The sequence below is a fragment of the Zootermopsis nevadensis genome, unplaced genomic scaffold (genome assembly GCF_977971745.1).
Source record: "Zootermopsis nevadensis isolate Lab colony 2312 unplaced genomic scaffold, Znev_1.0 Znev_ptg000022l, whole genome shotgun sequence".
Taxonomy (NCBI): Eukaryota; Metazoa; Arthropoda; class Insecta; order Blattodea; family Termopsidae; genus Zootermopsis; species Zootermopsis nevadensis.
The window spans coordinates 162,522-188,666 of NW_028259154.1; the positions used below are offsets into that span (position 1 = coordinate 162,522).

General features: G+C 43.5%; 1 protein-coding gene across 18 annotated transcripts in view; it reads right to left on the minus strand.

The window, feature by feature from the left end:
- Nucleotides 1-26,145, minus strand: part of LOC147872927 (uncharacterized) — a 42,320-nt gene that overhangs the window by 8,831 nt on the left and 7,344 nt on the right. For 5 of the 18 annotated variants that reach the window (XR_015536447.1, XR_015536453.1, XR_015536454.1 and 2 more), the window contains 16 exons: nucleotides 23,748-25,943; nucleotides 22,920-23,609; nucleotides 21,474-21,876; nucleotides 19,021-21,216; nucleotides 18,193-18,882; nucleotides 16,747-17,149; nucleotides 14,295-16,489; nucleotides 13,467-14,156; nucleotides 12,021-12,423; nucleotides 9,569-11,763; nucleotides 8,741-9,430; nucleotides 7,295-7,697; nucleotides 4,843-7,037; nucleotides 4,015-4,704; nucleotides 2,569-2,971; nucleotides 117-2,311 (listed from right to left, as the gene is read on the minus strand). Coding sequence is in view for 6 of the 18 variants with exons in the window: in XM_087353611.1 (XP_087209737.1) it covers nucleotides 23,517-23,609; nucleotides 23,757-23,969 (306 nt within the window). In the remaining 12 variants the exon portion in view is untranslated. Of the gene's footprint in view, nucleotides 1-73; nucleotides 2,312-2,568; nucleotides 2,972-4,014; nucleotides 4,705-4,799; nucleotides 7,038-7,294; nucleotides 7,698-8,740; nucleotides 9,431-9,525; nucleotides 11,764-12,020; nucleotides 12,424-13,466; nucleotides 14,157-14,251; nucleotides 16,490-16,746; nucleotides 17,150-18,192; nucleotides 18,883-18,977; nucleotides 21,217-21,473; nucleotides 21,877-22,919; nucleotides 23,610-23,704; nucleotides 25,944-26,145 lie in introns of all 18 variants that reach the window. The other 13 variants (XR_015536455.1, XR_015536448.1, XR_015536450.1 and 10 more) reach the window with 13 other exon arrangements.

A 26,145-nucleotide genomic window follows, 5' to 3' on the forward strand; every position in this document is an offset into this window, starting at 1 on the left:
AATAAACATCCGCATTGAGAGACCAGTATTAATTCTTACTACGAAGGCACTCTACACCACATTAATAACCTACTGGCAACTAATCCGGCCTTTCGTGCAACCAAAATATTTCCCACCTTACGTACTTCACACAGGAGAAAGATGACAAACATCAGTTCAAATAAACTTGCAAGCATTGGATATATAAGAGAGTAAAGCTGCACTCGACTGGCCATGCATCCTACCATCACGCCGTCCGAAGTAAACCACAACAGCAGAGGAGCTGCGCCATTTTCTCGCACGCAGGGACGGCAACGTCTGAAAAACAGCGAGAACACATCCCGCCACCGGCGGTGCATGTGGGATATTCAATAACCAATATGTGCGCATCCTGACGAACTGTGCTGTCATCTACCGACAATACACCTGAGGTACATGCCCGTCCGCGAACACTACACGGCACTGCCGAACCAAATGCTGACTGAAATACCACTCCAAACACTGTAAAATTATGAAGACCTCAAACTTTATTCCGTGAATACCATTAGTGACACATCTTCTCCTTTAAAAGGACAGGAAGTAAAGAAAAAAATTAAGGCGAAACGAGCTACCAACTTCGCCTATAAGAAACCAACTACCAATCACTTCCATAACCTCAAAAATCATAAAGTAATTTATGGATCCAACCACACCCAATAAACTACAGCTCAATCAACTTAGCACTATGAAACAAGTAGCCCACAATTTGCATCTACATCGCCTACATCCTAGGGCACATTTGTCACATAACCTGTCGGTCGCCGTTATGTTACTGCTCAGATTGATACCAGACACAACTCTTGAATACCTGCACGTCTACCTATAAATCACCCAGTGAAATCGTCCACGTCCTTTCCAACACGAACTTATCCTCGTCACATTTCATGTTGGCACTCAAGACATTACGCAAATTCAGCACCGACATTCTCCCTGCGCGATAATTTCTCACAAGTAATTTTGCAGAAGGGCGAAAACGTCTCGCGAGCTGAGTCATTTGAAAAGTACGACCAACATCACCTATAAGACACCAACTAATAAACATTTCCATAACCTAAATATCTTCCATCATTTATGAAAACAGGTGGGATTTCGTAAACTACAGCTCAATGAACGAAGCACTATAAACGATTATTGCATATGTCGCCACTACACAGCCCCCCTGCCACCAGGTTGTACTTCACGAGCATCTATAACACACCCAACGACCCAGCCCACTGGTGACCGTACTTCAACAACACCAACTTCCCTTCGTCAGACTTCATTTTGGCACATGCAGCAATCAACACTTAATACACTACCAACAAAATTAATGCCGGCAATATTCGCTGAAAACCACTTGCAGAAAAACACACACAATCCATAAAACTCATTGCACTTACCTGACTTTCAAAAAGCAATCTCATCACTGGCAAGTCACACTTTTCGATCATAGGACAACTGCTATTGCGCATCTCCCGTTAACGACTGTTTGGAAACTCCCTCTCGGTGATGATCACTAAGTATTCCCGTTACCTCCCGCTTTGACATCTCTTTACAGATTTACATGAAGAAAATACAAACTAAGTAATGCGTGGTGGTCAGCACACTTTTAAAGCCCTCCTGGGTCAGAGAACGGACACCCACTATTATCAAGACTGTCCGGTATAGCTATGCCAGAGATCTTCATCACCGCACTTCCTAAACGAGTGAAACTGCAGAGCCCCCCCCATCTGCTTCCGAACAGATTCACAATGACTGACGTTTTGAAGATCTTCCTGTGGCATTAGCTTGAACTGAGAATGTGAACTGGGATGAAGCAGATAAAACGAAATAACACATTCTTTCCAGGAAGAGGAATCACATCTTTGGTGACAAGCTGCGGCCAAAGCCAAGAGCACCTGCAACTTACAGCCTGTCACACAGGACAAACTCTCTCTCATTCCGAGATGTGTTGGCCACCACACTATGAAGCAGACTCTTATCAACGCAATGTGATTGCGGCCGACATTTCTACTATTTTACTACACTCCGTAGAACACCCCACACACATAACTAGACATCCACACCTTACACGTTCACATGATTCATATCTAAGTTGCTATCACACTTGCAACACAATTACCACAACAGAGCAAGCCCCTGTCAATGGGTTAAATAACAGAAAACTCCACCACCTCTCCAGAGGCACACAAAATTTACACGCTGCATTCAGTCCTCTTCTCCATGTACGCACTCAGCAACAGGACGGCCAACCATCGGGGACACAAGCGGTCTTCTCTCGGATGTCAGTCTGTCTAGTGTTGGTGCACCACTCCTGCAATATACCAGGAAAGGTGTAAGATACACAAGAAATCTAGAATCTCAAGGGGCCACTTTCACAGACATTGGAGGCAAAGTCGTCTGAAATGGAACAATCTCATGCCAACTTATTTTATCTAATGGGTGCCTCCTGCTTATTCAAATATTTAATCTGAAATGGGGGCGGGGGGGAATGCCGTTCATAGACATACAGGGGATTAGACACGTAAGAACAAACATCCAACATGCAGTCAGCCTCTGTCAGAGCATTACCGTTGCTTGGCAGAAAAAGTATTCCTCTTCCAACTTGGTACATATTCCGAATATTCATCCAGTTAATATTCTTTGTGATATGAAGTCAGAAGACAGTGTCCTACTTCTTGTACTGGTGCCTCTTATGAACAGACAGACACACACACTCACTCACTCACATCCAGTTATTGTAGCTCTATACATACGCTGCACTTTGTGAGCCAATTAATATGCTCTCTCTTTGAGAAATGTTGGTCCAACGCCCTATCTCGTGTCAGGGGCACAACACAGAGGTTTTACTCGCCAGTAACAGGTCATCTAACTGCGGCCAATATCGTTCTGGTTCTTCACCCCAGCCTTGTCAAACAGAACACCCAGAGGGAACTGAAGCAGGTAACTTCATGATGATGGCATGGCCGGTGTCCTAGAACATTAATGAAAATACATACTTCAGTACCCCAACACAGAGCAAGCGAGCGGACATCACGGCGCACGGAACGACAACCATCAACACTGCACAATGCATACGCCCGAAAACGTGAGTACAGAAGGGATGTGGACTGCCTGCAGGAATATGCCGGGGCACCAACAATGTCGGCGTGAACAACTCTGTAAGCTCCCGAGGAGAGCATTCCACCCTAGGGAATGTTGTGAATGTGCATGTACCTACGTACAGAGGCAAAAGGAGAGGTTACGGTGATGAGAAATTAATCGCGGAAGTTGAAACAAACAATTTCCTTGGCTAACAAGTTGACAACACCTCAGATTGGAAGAAGCACACTGAGTATATTATTCCCTAATTAAGCTCTGCGTGCCTTGCCATCAGAACAGTCATACCACCCATGACAATAGATGCTATAAAGCTAGTTTACTTTGCTTATTTCCACTCTGTGGTGTCTTATGGATTAATATTTTGGGGGAATTCAACAGACAGTAATAAGGCTTTTTACATGCAAAAGAAAATAATCACAACGATGGCAGTTGTCAAAAGCAGCTTACCTTGTAGAGAATTATTTCGTAAATTTAATATACTTCCACTTGCAAGCGAATTTATACTCTGCTTGCTATCATTTGTGGTGGAAAAGTTGGATAATTTTAAAAGAAATACAGATGTACATAATTTAATTACAAGATGTAAACCCTGCTAAATGTCAAAGAGGAGTGTACTTTACACGTGTCAAGTTATTTAATAATCACCAACCAACAATTAAAACTCTATATTGTGATATAAATGTATTCAAGCCTGCACTGAAATTAGCTTTCATACTTGAATTGCAAAATCTGAAGGTTATGTACATTCATATGTGAAACACGTTCTTGTAATTGTGTCAAAAGTACCGAGGTTTACGTATATTGAATGAAGTCCTGAAGTTTATGTTTATTGTATGAAATGACTTGTACTGCATCCTTTGGATTACTCCTAAGAAGGATCTATGGAATGCAAACAAACTCTACTCTCTAACATACCTGAATAATGCAATTCCTTATCCAAGTAACAAACACTCCAGGTGCTTCGTTCTGTCTCGTTCTTCACATCTCCAACTCCAAAAAAGCTGCTTCCCCATCACGCACACAACTGATCTTCTGAAACACTGATATTCAGACAAATTGGTCCTCCATGTCTTCGTTGATGCCAGTAAACACACACTACAGCACTACTCAGCACATCCCCTGATCTCAAACTCCTCTTTGAGACAGACTAGGCACTCCCACTAAATCTATAACAGTACACCTCCTCGGAAAGCAAGGTATATAATCGCACGAGGGCCTGAGGTCTTCCTTGTGGCATTGTGAGGCATGCTACGAACACCCCATACTTGGTCACTAGGAATCAAAAGTGGGCAACTGTGGTGTGGTGGCCACATAACCAACATTACAACCTGTAACCCTAGCTGCTTACTTCTAGCTTCTTCACTGCGATAAGCTCTCGCACAAATTTAAATCAACAGCTACTGAATTTCCACATGCAAGTCACAAAAACAGAGGCTGCCACCACGAGTCTGTGGGTCATCCCAACCGCATCGACTGATGAATTGTGTACATCATGCACAGTGGTCATGTCAGCTACCGGAGCAAAGTCTTGCTACCTCCGTAGTAATGATGGATTCGAAACTGCATAACGGCTGAAGTATCCCATATGCTTGCATTCACGCCCACCTGAAACAAAACCATGTACAGAAATAAACATCCGCATTGAGAGACCAGTATTAATTCTTACTACGAAGGCACTCTACACCACATTAATAACCTACTGGCAACTAATCCGGCCTTTCGTGCAACCAAAATATTTCCCACCTTACGTACTTCACACAGGAGAAAGATGACAAACATCAGTTCAAATAAACTTGCAAGCATTGGATATATAAGAGAGTAAAGCTGCACTCGACTGGCCATGCATCCTACCATCACGCCGTCCGAAGTAAACCACAACAGCAGAGGAGCTGCGCCATTTTCTCGCACGCAGGGACGGCAACGTCTGAAAAACAGCGAGAACACATCCCGCCACCGGCGGTGCATGTGGGATATTCAATAACCAATATGTGCGCATCCTGACGAACTGTGCTGTCATCTACCGACAATACACCTGAGGTACATGCCCGTCCGCGAACACTACACGGCACTGCCGAACCAAATGCTGACTGAAATACCACTCCAAACACTGTAAAATTATGAAGACCTCAAACTTTATTCCGTGAATACCATTAGTGACACATCTTCTCCTTTAAAAGGACAGGAAGTAAAGAAAAAAATTAAGGCGAAACGAGCTACCAACTTCGCCTATAAGAAACCAACTACCAATCACTTCCATAACCTCAAAAATCATAAAGTAATTTATGGATCCAACCACACCCAATAAACTACAGCTCAATCAACTTAGCACTATGAAACAAGTAGCCCACAATTTGCATCTACATCGCCTACATCCTAGGGCACATTTGTCACATAACCTGTCGGTCGCCGTTATGTTACTGCTCAGATTGATACCAGACACAACTCTTGAATACCTGCACGTCTACCTATAAATCACCCAGTGAAATCGTCCACGTCCTTTCCAACACGAACTTATCCTCGTCACATTTCATGTTGGCACTCAAGACATCACGCAAATTCAGCACCGACATTCTCCCTGCGCGATAATTTCTCACAAGTAATTTTGCAGAAGGGCGAAAACGTCTCGCGAGCTGAGTCATTTGAAAAGTACGACCAACATCACCTATAAGACACCAACTAATAAACATTTCCATAACCTAAATATCTTCCATCATTTATGAAAACAGGTGGGATTTCGTAAACTACAGCTCAATGAACGAAGCACTATAAACGATTATTGCATATGTCGCCACTACACAGCCCCCCTGCCACCAGGTTGTACTTCACGAGCATCTATAACACACCCAACGACCCAGCCCACTGGTGACCGTACTTCAACAACACCAACTTCCCTTCGTCAGACTTCATTTTGGCACATGCAGCAATCAACACTTAATACACTACCAACAAAATTAATGCCGGCAATATTCGCTGAAAACCACTTGCAGAAAAACACACACAATCCATAAAACTCATTGCACTTACCTGACTTTCAAAAAGCAATCTCATCACTGGCAAGTCACACTTTTCGATCATAGGACAACTGCTATTGCGCATCTCCCGTTAACGACTGTTTGGAAACTCCCTCTCGGTGATGATCACTAAGTATTCCCGTTACCTCCCGCTTTGACATCTCTTTACAGATTTACATGAAGAAAATACAAACTAAGTAATGCGTGGTGGTCAGCACACTTTTAAAGCCCTCCTGGGTCAGAGAACGGACACCCACTATTATCAAGACTGTCCGGTATAGCTATGCCAGAGATCTTCATCACCGCACTTCCTAAACGAGTGAAACTGCAGAGCCCCCCCCATCTGCTTCCGAACAGATTCACAATGACTGACGTTTTGAAGATCTTCCTGTGGCATTAGCTTGAACTGAGAATGTGAACTGGGATGAAGCAGATAAAACGAAATAACACATTCTTTCCAGGAAGAGGAATCACATCTTTGGTGACAAGCTGCGGCCAAAGCCAAGAGCACCTGCAACTTACAGCCTGTCACACAGGACAAACTCTCTCTCATTCCGAGATGTGTTGGCCACCACACTATGAAGCAGACTCTTATCAACGCAATGTGATTGCGGCCGACATTTCTACTATTTTACTACACTCCGTAGAACACCCCACACACATAACTAGACATCCACACCTTACACGTTCACATGATTCATATCTAAGTTGCTATCACACTTGCAACACAATTACCACAACAGAGCAAGCCCCTGTCAATGGGTTAAATAACAGAAAACTCCACCACCTCTCCAGAGGCACACAAAATTTACACGCTGCATTCAGTCCTCTTCTCCATGTACGCACTCAGCAACAGGACGGCCAACCATCGGGGACACAAGCGGTCTTCTCTCGGATGTCAGTCTGTCTAGTGTTGGTGCACCACTCCTGCAATATACCAGGAAAGGTGTAAGATACACAAGAAATCTAGAATCTCAAGGGGCCACTTTCACAGACATTGGAGGCAAAGTCGTCTGAAATGGAACAATCTCATGCCAACTTATTTTATCTAATGGGTGCCTCCTGCTTATTCAAATATTTAATCTGAAATGGGGGCGGGGGGGAATGCCGTTCATAGACATACAGGGGATTAGACACGTAAGAACAAACATCCAACATGCAGTCAGCCTCTGTCAGAGCATTACCGTTGCTTGGCAGAAAAAGTATTCCTCTTCCAACTTGGTACATATTCCGAATATTCATCCAGTTAATATTCTTTGTGATATGAAGTCAGAAGACAGTGTCCTACTTCTTGTACTGGTGCCTCTTATGAACAGACAGACACACACACTCACTCACTCACATCCAGTTATTGTAGCTCTATACATACGCTGCACTTTGTGAGCCAATTAATATGCTCTCTCTTTGAGAAATGTTGGTCCAACGCCCTATCTCGTGTCAGGGGCACAACACAGAGGTTTTACTCGCCAGTAACAGGTCATCTAACTGCGGCCAATATCGTTCTGGTTCTTCACCCCAGCCTTGTCAAACAGAACACCCAGAGGGAACTGAAGCAGGTAACTTCATGATGACGGCATGGCCGGTGTCCTAGAACATTAATGAAAATACATACTTCAGTACCCCAACACAGAGCAAGCGAGCGGACATCACGGCGCACGGAACGACAACCATCAACACTGCACAATGCATACGCCCGAAAACGTGAGTACAGAAGGGATGTGGACTGCCTGCAGGAATATGCCGGGGCACCAACAATGTCGGCGTGAACAACTCTGTAAGCTCCCGAGGAGAGCATTCCACCCTAGGGAATGTTGTGAATGTGCATGTACCTACGTACAGAGGCAAAAGGAGAGGTTACGGTGATGAGAAATTAATCGCGGAAGTTGAAACAAACAATTTCCTTGGCTAACAAGTTGACAACACCTCAGATTGGAAGAAGCACACTGAGTATATTATTCCCTAATTAAGCTCTGCGTGCCTTGCCATCAGAACAGTCATACCACCCATGACAATAGATGCTATAAAGCTAGTTTACTTTGCTTATTTCCACTCTGTGGTGTCTTATGGATTAATATTTTGGGGGAATTCAACAGACAGTAATAAGGCTTTTTACATGCAAAAGAAAATAATCACAACGATGGCAGTTGTCAAAAGCAGCTTACCTTGTAGAGAATTATTTCGTAAATTTAATATACTTCCACTTGCAAGCGAATTTATACTCTGCTTGCTATCATTTGTGGTGGAAAAGTTGGATAATTTTAAAAGAAATACAGATGTACATAATTTAATTACAAGATGTAAACCCTGCTAAATGTCAAAGAGGAGTGTACTTTACACGTGTCAAGTTATTTAATAATCACCAACCAACAATTAAAACTCTATATTGTGATATAAATGTATTCAAGCCTGCACTGAAATTAGCTTTCATACTTGAATTGCAAAATCTGAAGGTTATGTACATTCATATGTGAAACACGTTCTTGTAATTGTGTCAAAAGTACCGAGGTTTACGTATATTGAATGAAGTCCTGAAGTTTATGTTTATTGTATGAAATGACTTGTACTGCATCCTTTGGATTACTCCTAAGAAGGATCTATGGAATGCAAACAAACTCTACTCTCTAACATACCTGAATAATGCAATTCCTTATCCAAGTAACAAACACTCCAGGTGCTTCGTTCTGTCTCGTTCTTCACATCTCCAACTCCAAAAAAGCTGCTTCCCCATCACGCACACAACTGATCTTCTGAAACACTGATATTCAGACAAATTGGTCCTCCATGTCTTCGTTGATGCCAGTAAACACACACTACAGCACTACTCAGCACATCCCCTGATCTCAAACTCCTCTTTGAGACAGACTAGGCACTCCCACTAAATCTATAACAGTACACCTCCTCGGAAAGCAAGGTATATAATCGCACGAGGGCCTGAGGTCTTCCTTGTGGCATTGTGAGGCATGCTACGAACACCCCATACTTGGTCACTAGGAATCAAAAGTGGGCAACTGTGGTGTGGTGGCCACATAACCAACATTACAACCTGTAACCCTAGCTGCTTACTTCTAGCTTCTTCACTGCGATAAGCTCTTGCACAAATTTAAATCAACAGCTACTGAATTTCCACATGCAAGTCACAAAAACAGAGGCTGCCACCACGAGTCTGTGGGTCATCCCAACCGCATCGACTGATGAATTGTGTACATCATGCACAGTGGTCACGTCAGCTACCGGAGCAAAGTCTTGCTACCTCCGTAGTAATGATGGATTCGAAACTGCATAACGGCTGAAGTATCCCATATGCTTGCATTCACGCCCACCTGAAACAAAACCATGTACAGAAATAAACATCCGCATTGAGAGACCAGTATTAATTCTTACTACGAAGGCACTCTACACCACATTAATAACCTACTGGCAACTAATCCGGCCTTTCGTGCAACCAAAATATTTCCCACCTTACGTACTTCACACAGGAGAAAGATGACAAACATCAGTTCAAATAAACTTGCAAGCATTGGATATATAAGAGAGTAAAGCTGCACTCGACTGGCCATGCATCCTACCATCACGCCGTCCGAAGTAAACCACAACAGCAGAGGAGCTGCGCCATTTTCTCGCACGCAGGGACGGCAACGTCTGAAAAACAGCGAGAACACATCCCGCCACCGGCGGTGCATGTGGGATATTCAATAACCAATATGTGCGCATCCTGACGAACTGTGCTGTCATCTACCGACAATACACCTGAGGTACATGCCCGTCCGCGAACACTACACGGCACTGCCGAACCAAATGCTGACTGAAATACCACTCCAAACACTGTAAAATTATGAAGACCTCAAACTTTATTCCGTGAATACCATTAGTGACACATCTTCTCCTTTAAAAGGACAGGAAGTAAAGAAAAAAATTAAGGCGAAACGAGCTACCAACTTCGCCTATAAGAAACCAACTACCAATCACTTCCATAACCTCAAAAATCATAAAGTAATTTATGGATCCAACCACACCCAATAAACTACAGCTCAATCAACTTAGCACTATGAAACAAGTAGCCCACAATTTGCATCTACATCGCCTACATCCTAGGGCACATTTGTCACATAACCTGTCGGTCGCCGTTATGTTACTGCTCAGATTGATACCAGACACAACTCTTGAATACCTGCACGTCTACCTATAAATCACCCAGTGAAATCGTCCACGTCCTTTCCAACACGAACTTATCCTCGTCACATTTCATGTTGGCACTCAAGACATCACGCAAATTCAGCACCGACATTCTCCCTGCGCGATAATTTCTCACAAGTAATTTTGCAGAAGGGCGAAAACGTCTCGCGAGCTGAGTCATTTGAAAAGTACGACCAACATCACCTATAAGACACCAACTAATAAACATTTCCATAACCTAAATATCTTCCATCATTTATGAAAACAGGTGGGATTTCGTAAACTACAGCTCAATGAACGAAGCACTATAAACGATTATTGCATATGTCGCCACTACACAGCCCCCCTGCCACCAGGTTGTACTTCACGAGCATCTATAACACACCCAACGACCCAGCCCACTGGTGACCGTACTTCAACAACACCAACTTCCCTTCGTCAGACTTCATTTTGGCACATGCAGCAATCAACACTTAATACACTACCAACAAAATTAATGCCGGCAATATTCGCTGAAAACCACTTGCAGAAAAACACACACAATCCATAAAACTCATTGCACTTACCTGACTTTCAAAAAGCAATCTCATCACTGGCAAGTCACACTTTTCGATCATAGGACAACTGCTATTGCGCATCTCCCGTTAACGACTGTTTGGAAACTCCCTCTCGGTGATGATCACTAAGTATTCCCGTTACCTCCCGCTTTGACATCTCTTTACAGATTTACATGAAGAAAATACAAACTAAGTAATGCGTGGTGGTCAGCACACTTTTAAAGCCCTCCTGGGTCAGAGAACGGACACCCACTATTATCAAGACTGTCCGGTATAGCTATGCCAGAGATCTTCATCACCGCACTTCCTAAACGAGTGAAACTGCAGAGCCCCCCCCATCTGCTTCCGAACAGATTCACAATGACTGACGTTTTGAAGATCTTCCTGTGGCATTAGCTTGAACTGAGAATGTGAACTGGGATGAAGCAGATAAAACGAAATAACACATTCTTTCCAGGAAGAGGAATCACATCTTTGGTGACAAGCTGCGGCCAAAGCCAAGAGCACCTGCAACTTACAGCCTGTCACACAGGACAAACTCTCTCTCATTCCGAGATGTGTTGGCCACCACACTATGAAGCAGACTCTTATCAACGCAATGTGATTGCGGCCGACATTTCTACTATTTTACTACACTCCGTAGAACACCCCACACACATAACTAGACATCCACACCTTACACGTTCACATGATTCATATCTAAGTTGCTATCACACTTGCAACACAATTACCACAACAGAGCAAGCCCCTGTCAATGGGTTAAATAACAGAAAACTCCACCACCTCTCCAGAGGCACACAAAATTTACACGCTGCATTCAGTCCTCTTCTCCATGTACGCACTCAGCAACAGGACGGCCAACCATCGGGGACACAAGCGGTCTTCTCTCGGATGTCAGTCTGTCTAGTGTTGGTGCACCACTCCTGCAATATACCAGGAAAGGTGTAAGATACACAAGAAATCTAGAATCTCAAGGGGCCACTTTCACAGACATTGGAGGCAAAGTCGTCTGAAATGGAACAATCTCATGCCAACTTATTTTATCTAATGGGTGCCTCCTGCTTATTCAAATATTTAATCTGAAATGGGGGCGGGGGGGAATGCCGTTCATAGACATACAGGGGATTAGACACGTAAGAACAAACATCCAACATGCAGTCAGCCTCTGTCAGAGCATTACCGTTGCTTGGCAGAAAAAGTATTCCTCTTCCAACTTGGTACATATTCCGAATATTCATCCAGTTAATATTCTTTGTGATATGAAGTCAGAAGACAGTGTCCTACTTCTTGTACTGGTGCCTCTTATGAACAGACAGACACACACACTCACTCACTCACATCCAGTTATTGTAGCTCTATACATACGCTGCACTTTGTGAGCCAATTAATATGCTCTCTCTTTGAGAAATGTTGGTCCAACGCCCTATCTCGTGTCAGGGGCACAACACAGAGGTTTTACTCGCCAGTAACAGGTCATCTAACTGCGGCCAATATCGTTCTGGTTCTTCACCCCAGCCTTGTCAAACAGAACACCCAGAGGGAACTGAAGCAGGTAACTTCATGATGACGGCATGGCCGGTGTCCTAGAACATTAATGAAAATACATACTTCAGTACCCCAACACAGAGCAAGCGAGCGGACATCACGGCGCACGGAACGACAACCATCAACACTGCACAATGCATACGCCCGAAAACGTGAGTACAGAAGGGATGTGGACTGCCTGCAGGAATATGCCGGGGCACCAACAATGTCGGCGTGAACAACTCTGTAAGCTCCCGAGGAGAGCATTCCACCCTAGGGAATGTTGTGAATGTGCATGTACCTACGTACAGAGGCAAAAGGAGAGGTTACGGTGATGAGAAATTAATCGCGGAAGTTGAAACAAACAATTTCCTTGGCTAACAAGTTGACAACACCTCAGATTGGAAGAAGCACACTGAGTATATTATTCCCTAATTAAGCTCTGCGTGCCTTGCCATCAGAACAGTCATACCACCCATGACAATAGATGCTATAAAGCTAGTTTACTTTGCTTATTTCCACTCTGTGGTGTCTTATGGATTAATATTTTGGGGGAATTCAACAGACAGTAATAAGGCTTTTTACATGCAAAAGAAAATAATCACAACGATGGCAGTTGTCAAAAGCAGCTTACCTTGTAGAGAATTATTTCGTAAATTTAATATACTTCCACTTGCAAGCGAATTTATACTCTGCTTGCTATCATTTGTGGTGGAAAAGTTGGATAATTTTAAAAGAAATACAGATGTACATAATTTAATTACAAGATGTAAACCCTGCTAAATGTCAAAGAGGAGTGTACTTTACACGTGTCAAGTTATTTAATAATCACCAACCAACAATTAAAACTCTATATTGTGATATAAATGTATTCAAGCCTGCACTGAAATTAGCTTTCATACTTGAATTGCAAAATCTGAAGGTTATGTACATTCATATGTGAAACACGTTCTTGTAATTGTGTCAAAAGTACCGAGGTTTACGTATATTGAATGAAGTCCTGAAGTTTATGTTTATTGTATGAAATGACTTGTACTGCATCCTTTGGATTACTCCTAAGAAGGATCTATGGAATGCAAACAAACTCTACTCTCTAACATACCTGAATAATGCAATTCCTTATCCAAGTAACAAACACTCCAGGTGCTTCGTTCTGTCTCGTTCTTCACATCTCCAACTCCAAAAAAGCTGCTTCCCCATCACGCACACAACTGATCTTCTGAAACACTGATATTCAGACAAATTGGTCCTCCATGTCTTCGTTGATGCCAGTAAACACACACTACAGCACTACTCAGCACATCCCCTGATCTCAAACTCCTCTTTGAGACAGACTAGGCACTCCCACTAAATCTATAACAGTACACCTCCTCGGAAAGCAAGGTATATAATCGCACGAGGGCCTGAGGTCTTCCTTGTGGCATTGTGAGGCATGCTACGAACACCCCATACTTGGTCACTAGGAATCAAAAGTGGGCAACTGTGGTGTGGTGGCCACATAACCAACATTACAACCTGTAACCCTAGCTGCTTACTTCTAGCTTCTTCACTGCGATAAGCTCTCGCACAAATTTAAATCAACAGCTACTGAATTTCCACATGCAAGTCACAAAAACAGAGGCTGCCACCACGAGTCTGTGGGTCATCCCAACCGCATCGACTGATGAATTGTGTACATCATGCACAGTGGTCATGTCAGCTACCGGAGCAAAGTCTTGCTACCTCCGTAGTAATGATGGATTCGAAACTGCATAACGGCTGAAGTATCCCATATGCTTGCATTCACGCCCACCTGAAACAAAACCATGTACAGAAATAAACATCCGCATTGAGAGACCAGTATTAATTCTTACTACGAAGGCACTCTACACCACATTAATAACCTACTGGCAACTAATCCGGCCTTTCGTGCAACCAAAATATTTCCCACCTTACGTACTTCACACAGGAGAAAGATGACAAACATCAGTTCAAATAAACTTGCAAGCATTGGATATATAAGAGAGTAAAGCTGCACTCGACTGGCCATGCATCCTACCATCACGCCGTCCGAAGTAAACCACAACAGCAGAGGAGCTGCGCCATTTTCTCGCACGCAGGGACGGCAACGTCTGAAAAACAGCGAGAACACATCCCGCCACCGGCGGTGCATGTGGGATATTCAATAACCAATATGTGCGCATCCTGACGAACTGTGCTGTCATCTACCGACAATACACCTGAGGTACATGCCCGTCCGCGAACACTACACGGCACTGCCGAACCAAATGCTGACTGAAATACCACTCCAAACACTGTAAAATTATGAAGACCTCAAACTTTATTCCGTGAATACCATTAGTGACACATCTTCTCCTTTAAAAGGACAGGAAGTAAAGAAAAAAATTAAGGCGAAACGAGCTACCAACTTCGCCTATAAGAAACCAACTACCAATCACTTCCATAACCTCAAAAATCATAAAGTAATTTATGGATCCAACCACACCCAATAAACTACAGCTCAATCAACTTAGCACTATGAAACAAGTAGCCCACAATTTGCATCTACATCGCCTACATCCTAGGGCACATTTGTCACATAACCTGTCGGTCGCCGTTATGTTACTGCTCAGATTGATACCAGACACAACTCTTGAATACCTGCACGTCTACCTATAAATCACCCAGTGAAATCGTCCACGTCCTTTCCAACACGAACTTATCCTCGTCACATTTCATGTTGGCACTCAAGACATCACGCAAATTCAGCACCGACATTCTCCCTGCGCGATAATTTCTCACAAGTAATTTTGCAGAAGGGCGAAAACGTCTCGCGAGCTGAGTCATTTGAAAAGTACGACCAACATCACCTATAAGACACCAACTAATAAACATTTCCATAACCTAAATATCTTCCATCATTTATGAAAACAGGTGGGATTTCGTAAACTACAGCTCAATGAACGAAGCACTATAAACGATTATTGCATATGTCGCCACTACACAGCCCCCCTGCCACCAGGTTGTACTTCACGAGCATCTATAACACACCCAACGACCCAGCCCACTGGTGACCGTACTTCAACAACACCAACTTCCCTTCGTCAGACTTCATTTTGGCACATGCAGCAATCAACACTTAATACACTACCAACAAAATTAATGCCGGCAATATTCGCTGAAAACCACTTGCAGAAAAACACACACAATCCATAAAACTCATTGCACTTACCTGACTTTCAAAAAGCAATCTCATCACTGGCAAGTCACACTTTTCGATCATAGGACAACTGCTATTGCGCATCTCCCGTTAACGACTGTTTGGAAACTCCCTCTCGGTGATGATCACTAAGTATTCCCGTTACCTCCCGCTTTGACATCTCTTTACAGATTTACATGAAGAAAATACAAACTAAGTAATGCGTGGTGGTCAGCACACTTTTAAAGCCCTCCTGGGTCAGAGAACGGACACCCACTATTATCAAGACTGTCCGGTATAGCTATGCCAGAGATCTTCATCACCGCACTTCCTAAACGAGTGAAACTGCAGAGCCCCCCCCATCTGCTTCCGAACAGATTCACAATGACTGACGTTTTGAAGATCTTCCTGTGGCATTAGCTTGAACTGAGAATGTGAACTGGGATGAAGCAGATAAAACGAAATAACACATTCTTTCCAGGAAGAGGAATCACATCTTTGGTGACAAGCTGCGGCCAAAGCCAAGAGCACCTGCAACTTACAGCCTGTCACACAGGACAAACTCTCTCTCATTCCGAGATGTGTTGGCCACCACACTATGAAGCAGACTCTTATCAACGCAATGTGATTGCGGCCGACATTTCTACTATTTTACTACACTCCGTAGAACACCCCACACACATAACTAGACATCCACACCTTACACGTTCACATGATTCATATCTAAGTTGCTATCACACTTGCAACACAATTACCACAACAGAGCAAGCCCCTGTCAATGGGTTAAATAACAGAAAACTCCACCACCTCTCCAGAGGCACACAAAATTTACACGCTGCATTCAGTCCTCTTCTCCATGTACGCACTCAGCAACAGGACGGCCAACCATCGGGGACACAAGCGGTCTTCTCTCGGATGTCAGTCTGTCTAGTGTTGGTGCACCACTCCTGCAATATACCAGGAAAGGTGTAAGATACACAAGAAATCTAGAATCTCAAGGGGCCACTTTCACAGACATTGGAGGCAAAGTCGTCTGAAATGGAACAATCTCATGCCAACTTATTTTATCTAATGGGTGCCTCCTGCTTATTCAAATATTTAATCTGAAATGGGGGCGGGGGGGAATGCCGTTCATAGACATACAGGGGATTAGACACGTAAGAACAAACATCCAACATGCAGTCAGCCTCTGTCAGAGCATTACCGTTGCTTGGCAGAAAAAGTATTCCTCTTCCAACTTGGTACATATTCCGAATATTCATCCAGTTAATATTCTTTGTGATATGAAGTCAGAAGACAGTGTCCTACTTCTTGTACTGGTGCCTCTTATGAACAGACAGACACACACACTCACTCACTCACATCCAGTTATTGTAGCTCTATACATACGCTGCACTTTGTGAGCCAATTAATATGCTCTCTCTTTGAGAAATGTTGGTCCAACGCCCTATCTCGTGTCAGGGGCACAACACAGAGGTTTTACTCGCCAGTAACAGGTCATCTAACTGCGGCCAATATCGTTCTGGTTCTTCACCCCAGCCTTGTCAAACAGAACACCCAGAGGGAACTGAAGCAGGTAACTTCATGATGACGGCATGGCCGGTGTCCTAGAACATTAATGAAAATACATACTTCAGTACCCCAACACAGAGCAAGCGAGCGGACATCACGGCGCACGGAACGACAACCATCAACACTGCACAATGCATACGCCCGAAAACGTGAGTACAGAAGGGATGTGGACTGCCTGCAGGAATATGCCGGGGCACCAACAATGTCGGCGTGAACAACTCTGTAAGCTCCCGAGGAGAGCATTCCACCCTAGGGAATGTTGTGAATGTGCATGTACCTACGTACAGAGGCAAAAGGAGAGGTTACGGTGATGAGAAATTAATCGCGGAAGTTGAAACAAACAATTTCCTTGGCTAACAAGTTGACAACACCTCAGATTGGAAGAAGCACACTGAGTATATTATTCCCTAATTAAGCTCTGCGTGCCTTGCCATCAGAACAGTCATACCACCCATGACAATAGATGCTATAAAGCTAGTTTACTTTGCTTATTTCCACTCTGTGGTGTCTTATGGATTAATATTTTGGGGGAATTCAACAGACAGTAATAAGGCTTTTTACATGCAAAAGAAAATAATCACAACGATGGCAGTTGTCAAAAGCAGCTTACCTTGTAGAGAATTATTTCGTAAATTTAATATACTTCCACTTGCAAGCGAATTTATACTCTGCTTGCTATCATTTGTGGTGGAAAAGTTGGATAATTTTAAAAGAAATACAGATGTACATAATTTAATTACAAGATGTAAACCCTGCTAAATGTCAAAGAGGAGTGTACTTTACACGTGTCAAGTTATTTAATAATCACCAACCAACAATTAAAACTCTATATTGTGATATAAATGTATTCAAGCCTGCACTGAAATTAGCTTTCATACTTGAATTGCAAAATCTGAAGGTTATGTACATTCATATGTGAAACACGTTCTTGTAATTGTGTCAAAAGTACCGAGGTTTACGTATATTGAATGAAGTCCTGAAGTTTATGTTTATTGTATGAAATGACTTGTACTGCATCCTTTGGATTACTCCTAAGAAGGATCTATGGAATGCAAACAAACTCTACTCTCTAACATACCTGAATAATGCAATTCCTTATCCAAGTAACAAACACTCCAGGTGCTTCGTTCTGTCTCGTTCTTCACATCTCCAACTCCAAAAAAGCTGCTTCCCCATCACGCACACAACTGATCTTCTGAAACACTGATATTCAGACAAATTGGTCCTCCATGTCTTCGTTGATGCCAGTAAACACACACTACAGCACTACTCAGCACATCCCCTGATCTCAAACTCCTCTTTGAGACAGACTAGGCACTCCCACTAAATCTATAACAGTACACCTCCTCGGAAAGCAAGGTATATAATCGCACGAGGGCCTGAGGTCTTCCTTGTGGCATTGTGAGGCATGCTACGAACACCCCATACTTGGTCACTAGGAATCAAAAGTGGGCAACTGTGGTGTGGTGGCCACATAACCAACATTACAACCTGTAACCCTAGCTGCTTACTTCTAGCTTCTTCACTGCGATAAGCTCTTGCACAAATTTAAATCAACAGCTACTGAATTTCCACATGCAAGTCACAAAAACAGAGGCTGCCACCACGAGTCTGTGGGTCATCCCAACCGCATCGACTGATGAATTGTGTACATCATGCACAGTGGTCACGTCAGCTACCGGAGCAAAGTCTTGCTACCTCCGTAGTAATGATGGATTCGAAACTGCATAACGGCTGAAGTATCCCATATGCTTGCATTCACGCCCACCTGAAACAAAACCATGTACAGAAATAAACATCCGCATTGAGAGACCAGTATTAATTCTTACTACGAAGGCACTCTACACCACATTAATAACCTACTGGCAACTAATCCGGCCTTTCGTGCAACCAAAATATTTCCCACCTTACGTACTTCACACAGGAGAAAGATGACAAACATCAGTTCAAATAAACTTGCAAGCATTGGATATATAAGAGAGTAAAGCTGCACTCGACTGGCCATGCATCCTACCATCACGCCGTCCGAAGTAAACCACAACAGCAGAGGAGCTGCGCCATTTTCTCGCACGCAGGGACGGCAACGTCTGAAAAACAGCGAGAACACATCCCGCCACCGGCGGTGCATGTGGGATATTCAATAACCAATATGTGCGCATCCTGACGAACTGTGCTGTCATCTACCGACAATACACCTGAGGTACATGCCCGTCCGCGAACACTACACGGCACTGCCGAACCAAATGCTGACTGAAATACCACTCCAAACACTGTAAAATTATGAAGACCTCAAACTTTATTCCGTGAATACCATTAGTGACACATCTTCTCCTTTAAAAGGACAGGAAGTAAAGAAAAAAATTAAGGCGAAACGAGCTACCAACTTCGCCTATAACAAAACCAACTACCAATCACTTCCATAACCTCAAAAATCATAAAGTAATTTATGGATCCAACCACACCCAATAAACTACAGCTCAATCAACTTAGCACTATGAAACAAGTAGCCCACAATTTGCATCTACATCGCCTACATCCTAGGGCACATTTGTCACATAACCTGTCGGTCGCCGTTATGTTACTGCTCAGATTGATACCAGACACAACTCTTGAATACCTGCACGTCTACCTATAAATCACCCAGTGAAATCGTCCACGTCCTTTCCAACACGAACTTATCCTCGTCACATTTCATGTTGGCACTCAAGACATCACGCAAATTCAGCACCGACATTCTCCCTGCGCGATAATTTCTCACAAGTAATTTTGCAGAAGGGCGAAAACGTCTCGCGAGCTGAGTCATTTGAAAAGTACGACCAACATCACCTATAAGACACCAACTAATAAACATTTCCATAACCTAAATATCTTCCATCATTTATGAAAACAGGTGGGATTTCGTAAACTACAGCTCAATGAACGAAGCACTATAAACGATTATTGCATATGTCGCCACTACACAGCCCCCCTGCCACCAGGTTGTACTTCACGAGCATCTATAACACACCCAACGACCCAGCCCACTGGTGACCGTACTTCAACAACACCAACTTCCCTTCGTCAGACTTCATTTTGGCACATGCAGCAATCAACACTTAATACACTACCAACAAAATTAATGCCGGCAATATTCGCTGAAAACCACTTGCAGAAAAACACACACAATCCATAAAACTCATTGCACTTACCTGACTTTCAAAAAGCAATCTCATCACTGGCAAGTCACACTTTTCGATCATAGGACAACTGCTATTGCGCATCTCCCGTTAACGACTGTTTGGAAACTCCCTCTCGGTGATGATCACTAAGTATTCCCGTTACCTCCCGCTTTGACATCTCTTTACAGATTTACATGAAGAAAATACAAACTAAGTAATGCGTGGTGGTCAGCACACTTTTAAAGCCCTCCTGGGTCAGAGAACGGACACCCACTATTATCAAGACTGTCCGGTATAGCTATGCCAGAGATCTTCATCACCGCACTTCCTAAACGAGTGAAACTGCAGAGCCCCCCCCATCTGCTTCCGAACAGATTCACAATGACTGACGTTTTGAAGATCTTCCTGTGGCATTAGCTTGAACTGAGAATGTGAACTGGGATGAAGCAGATAAAACGAAATAACACATTCTTTCCAGGAAGAGGAATCACATCTTTGGTGACAAGCTGCGGCCAAAGCCAAGAGCACCTGCAACTTACAGCCTGTCACACAGGACAAACTCTCTCTCATTCCGAGATGTGTTGGCCACCACACTATGAAGCAGACTCTTATCAACGCAATGTGATTGCGGCCGACATTTCTACTATTTTACTACACTCCGTAGAACACCCCACACACATAACTAGACATCCACACCTTACACGTTCACATGATTCATATCTAAGTTGCTATCACACTTGCAACACAATTACCACAACAGAGCAAGCCCCTGTCAATGGGTTAAATAACAGAAAACTCCACCACCTCTCCAGAGGCACACAAAATTTACACGCTGCATTCAGTCCTCTTCTCCATGTACGCACTCAGCAACAGGACGGCCAACCATCGGGGACACAAGCGGTCTTCTCTCGGATGTCAGTCTGTCTAGTGTTGGTGCACCACTCCTGCAATATACCAGGAAAGGTGTAAGATACACAAGAAATCTAGAATCTCAAGGGGCCACTTTCACAGACATTGGAGGCAAAGTCGTCTGAAATGGAACAATCTCATGCCAACTTATTTTATCTAATGGGTGCCTCCTGCTTATTCAAATATTTAATCTGAAATGGGGGCGGGGGGGAATGCCGTTCATAGACATACAGGGGATTAGACACGTAAGAACAAACATCCAACATGCAGTCAGCCTCTGTCAGAGCATTACCGTTGCTTGGCAGAAAAAGTATTCCTCTTCCAACTTGGTACATATTCCGAATATTCATCCAGTTAATATTCTTTGTGATATGAAGTCAGAAGACAGTGTCCTACTTCTTGTACTGGTGCCTCTTATGAACAGACAGACACACACACTCACTCACTCACATCCAGTTATTGTAGCTCTATACATACGCTGCACTTTGTGAGCCAATTAATATGCTCTCTCTTTGAGAAATGTTGGTCCAACGCCCTATCTCGTGTCAGGGGCACAACACAGAGGTTTTACTCGCCAGTAACAGGTCATCTAACTGCGGCCAATATCGTTCTGGTTCTTCACCCCAGCCTTGTCAAACAGAACACCCAGAGGGAACTGAAGCAGGTAACTTCATGATGACGGCATGGCCGGTGTCCTAGAACATTAATGAAAATACATACTTCAGTACCCCAACACAGAGCAAGCGAGCGGACATCACGGCGCACGGAACGACAACCATCAACACTGCACAATGCATACGCCCGAAAACGTGAGTACAGAAGGGATGTGGACTGCCTGCAGGAATATGCCGGGGCACCAACAATGTCGGCGTGAACAACTCTGTAAGCTCCCGAGGAGAGCATTCCACCCTAGGGAATGTTGTGAATGTGCATGTACCTACGTACAGAGGCAAAAGGAGAGGTTACGGTGATGAGAAATTAATCGCGGAAGTTGAAACAAACAATTTCCTTGGCTAACAAGTTGACAACACCTCAGATTGGAAGAAGCACACTGAGTATATTATTCCCTAATTAAGCTCTGCGTGCCTTGCCATCAGAACAGTCATACCACCCATGACAATAGATGCTATAAAGCTAGTTTACTTTGCTTATTTCCACTCTGTGGTGTCTTATGGATTAATATTTTGGGGGAATTCAACAGACAGTAATAAGGCTTTTTACATGCAAAAGAAAATAATCACAACGATGGCAGTTGTCAAAAGCAGCTTACCTTGTAGAGAATTATTTCGTAAATTTAATATACTTCCACTTGCAAGCGAATTTATACTCTGCTTGCTATCATTTGTGGTGGAAAAGTTGGATAATTTTAAAAGAAATACAGATGTACATAATTTAATTACAAGATGTAAACCCTGCTAAATGTCAAAGAGGAGTGTACTTTACACGTGTCAAGTTATTTAATAATCACCAACCAACAATTAAAACTCTATATTGTGATATAAATGTATTCAAGCCTGCACTGAAATTAGCTTTCATACTTGAATTGCAAAATCTGAAGGTTATGTACATTCATATGTGAAACACGTTCTTGTAATTGTGTCAAAAGTACCGAGGTTTACGTATATTGAATGAAGTCCTGAAGTTTATGTTTATTGTATGAAATGACTTGTACTGCATCCTTTGGATTACTCCTAAGAAGGATCTATGGAATGCAAACAAACTCTACTCTCTAACATACCTGAATAATGCAATTCCTTATCCAAGTAACAAACACTCCAGGTGCTTCGTTCTGTCTCGTTCTTCACATCTCCAACTCCAAAAAAGCTGCTTCCCCATCACGCACACAACTGATCTTCTGAAACACTGATATTCAGACAAATTGGTCCTCCATGTCTTCGTTGATGCCAGTAAACACACACTACAGCACTACTCAGCACATCCCCTGATCTCAAACTCCTCTTTGAGACAGACTAGGCACTCCCACTAAATCTATAACAGTACACCTCCTCGGAAAGCAAGGTATATAATCGCACGAGGGCCTGAGGTCTTCCTTGTGGCATTGTGAGGCATGCTACGAACACCCCATACTTGGTCACTAGGAATCAAAAGTGGGCAACTGTGGTGTGGTGGCCACATAACCAACATTACAACCTGTAACCCTAGCTGCTTACTTCTAGCTTCTTCACTGCGATAAGCTCTTGCACAAATTTAAATCAACAGCTACTGAATTTCCACATGCAAGTCACAAAAACAGAGGCTGCCACCACGAGTCTGTGGGTCATCCCAACCGCATCGACTGATGAATTGTGTACATCATGCACAGTGGTCACGTCAGCTACCGGAGCAAAGTCTTGCTACCTCCGTAGTAATGATGGATTCGAAACTGCATAACGGCTGAAGTATCCCATATGCTTGCATTCACGCCCACCTGAAACAAAACCATGTACAGAAATAAACATCCGCATTGAGAGACCAGTATTAATTCTTACTACGAAGGCACTCTACACCACATTAATAACCTACTGGCAACTAATCCGGCCTTTCGTGCAACCAAAATATTTCCCACCTTACGTACTTCACACAGGAGAAAGATGACAAACATCAGTTCAAATAAACTTGCAAGCATTGGATATATAAGAGAGTAAAGCTGCACTCGACTGGCCATGCATCCTACCATCACGCCGTCCGAAGTAAACCACAACAGCAGAGGAGCTGCGCCATTTTCTCGCACGCAGGGACGGCAACGTCTGAAAAACAGCGAGAACACATCCCGCCACCGGCGGTGCATGTGGGATATTCAATAACCAATATGTGCGCATCCTGACGAACTGTGCTGTCATCTACCGACAATACACCTGAGGTACATGCCCGTCCGCGAACACTACACGGCACTGCCGAACCAAATGCTGACTGAAATACCACTCCAAACACTGTAAAATTATGAAGACCTCAAACTTTATTCCGTGAATACCATTAGTGACACATCTTCTCCTTTAAAAGGACAGGAAGTAAAGAAAAAAATTAAGGCGAAACGAGCTACCAACTTCGCCTATAACAAAACCAACTACCAATCACTTCCATAACCTCAAAAATCATAAAGTAATTTATGGATCCAACCACACCCAATAAACTACAGCTCAATCAACTTAGCACTATGAAACAAGTAGCCCACAATTTGCATCTACATCGCCTACATCCTAGGGCACATTTGTCACATAACCTGTCGGTCGCCGTTATGTTACTGCTCAGATTGATACCAGACACAACTCTTGAATACCTGCACGTCTACCTATAAATCACCCAGTGAAATCGTCCACGTCCTTTCCAACACGAACTTATCCTCGTCACATTTCATGTTGGCACTCAAGACATCACGCAAATTCAGCACCGACATTCTCCCTGCGCGATAATTTCTCACAAGTAATTTTGCAGAAGGGCGAAAACGTCTCGCGAGCTGAGTCATTTGAAAAGTACGACCAACATCACCTATAAGACACCAACTAATAAACATTTCCATAACCTAAATATCTTCCATCATTTATGAAAACAGGTGGGATTTCGTAAACTACAGCTCAATGAACGAAGCACTATAAACGATTATTGCATATGTCGCCACTACACAGCCCCCCTGCCACCAGGTTGTACTTCACGAGCATCTATAACACACCCAACGACCCAGCCCACTGGTGACCGTACTTCAACAACACCAACTTCCCTTCGTCAGACTTCATTTTGGCACATGCAGCAATCAACACTTAATACACTACCAACAAAATTAATGCCGGCAATATTCGCTGAAAACCACTTGCAGAAAAACACACACAATCCATAAAACTCATTGCACTTACCTGACTTTCAAAAAGCAATCTCATCACTGGCAAGTCACACTTTTCGATCATAGGACAACTGCTATTGCGCATCTCCCGTTAACGACTGTTTGGAAACTCCCTCTCGGTGATGATCACTAAGTATTCCCGTTACCTCCCGCTTTGACATCTCTTTACAGATTTACATGAAGAAAATACAAACTAAGTAATGCGTGGTGGTCAGCACACTTTTAAAGCCCTCCTGGGTCAGAGAACGGACACCCACTATTATCAAGACTGTCCGGTATAGCTATGCCAGAGATCTTCATCACCGCACTTCCTAAACGAGTGAAACTGCAGAGCCCCCCCCATCTGCTTCCGAACAGATTCACAATGACTGACGTTTTGAAGATCTTCCTGTGGCATTAGCTTGAACTGAGAATGTGAACTGGGATGAAGCAGATAAAACGAAATAACACATTCTTTCCAGGAAGAGGAATCACATCTTTGGTGACAAGCTGCGGCCAAAGCCAAGAGCACCTGCAACTTACAGCCTGTCACACAGGACAAACTCTCTCTCATTCCGAGATGTGTTGGCCACCACACTATGAAGCAGACTCTTATCAACGCAATGTGATTGCGGCCGACATTTCTACTATTTTACTACACTCCGTAGAACACCCCACACACATAACTAGACATCCACACCTTACACGTTCACATGATTCATATCTAAGTTGCTATCACACTTGCAACACAATTACCACAACAGAGCAAGCCCCTGTCAATGGGTTAAATAACAGAAAACTCCACCACCTCTCCAGAGGCACACAAAATTTACACGCTGCATTCAGTCCTCTTCTCCATGTACGCACTCAGCAACAGGACGGCCAACCATCGGGGACACAAGCGGTCTTCTCTCGGATGTCAGTCTGTCTAGTGTTGGTGCACCACTCCTGCAATATACCAGGAAAGGTGTAAGATACACAAGAAATCTAGAATCTCAAGGGGCCACTTTCACAGACATTGGAGGCAAAGTCGTCTGAAATGGAACAATCTCATGCCAACTTATTTTATCTAATGGGTGCCTCCTGCTTATTCAAATATTTAATCTGAAATGGGGGCGGGGGGGAATGCCGTTCATAGACATACAGGGGA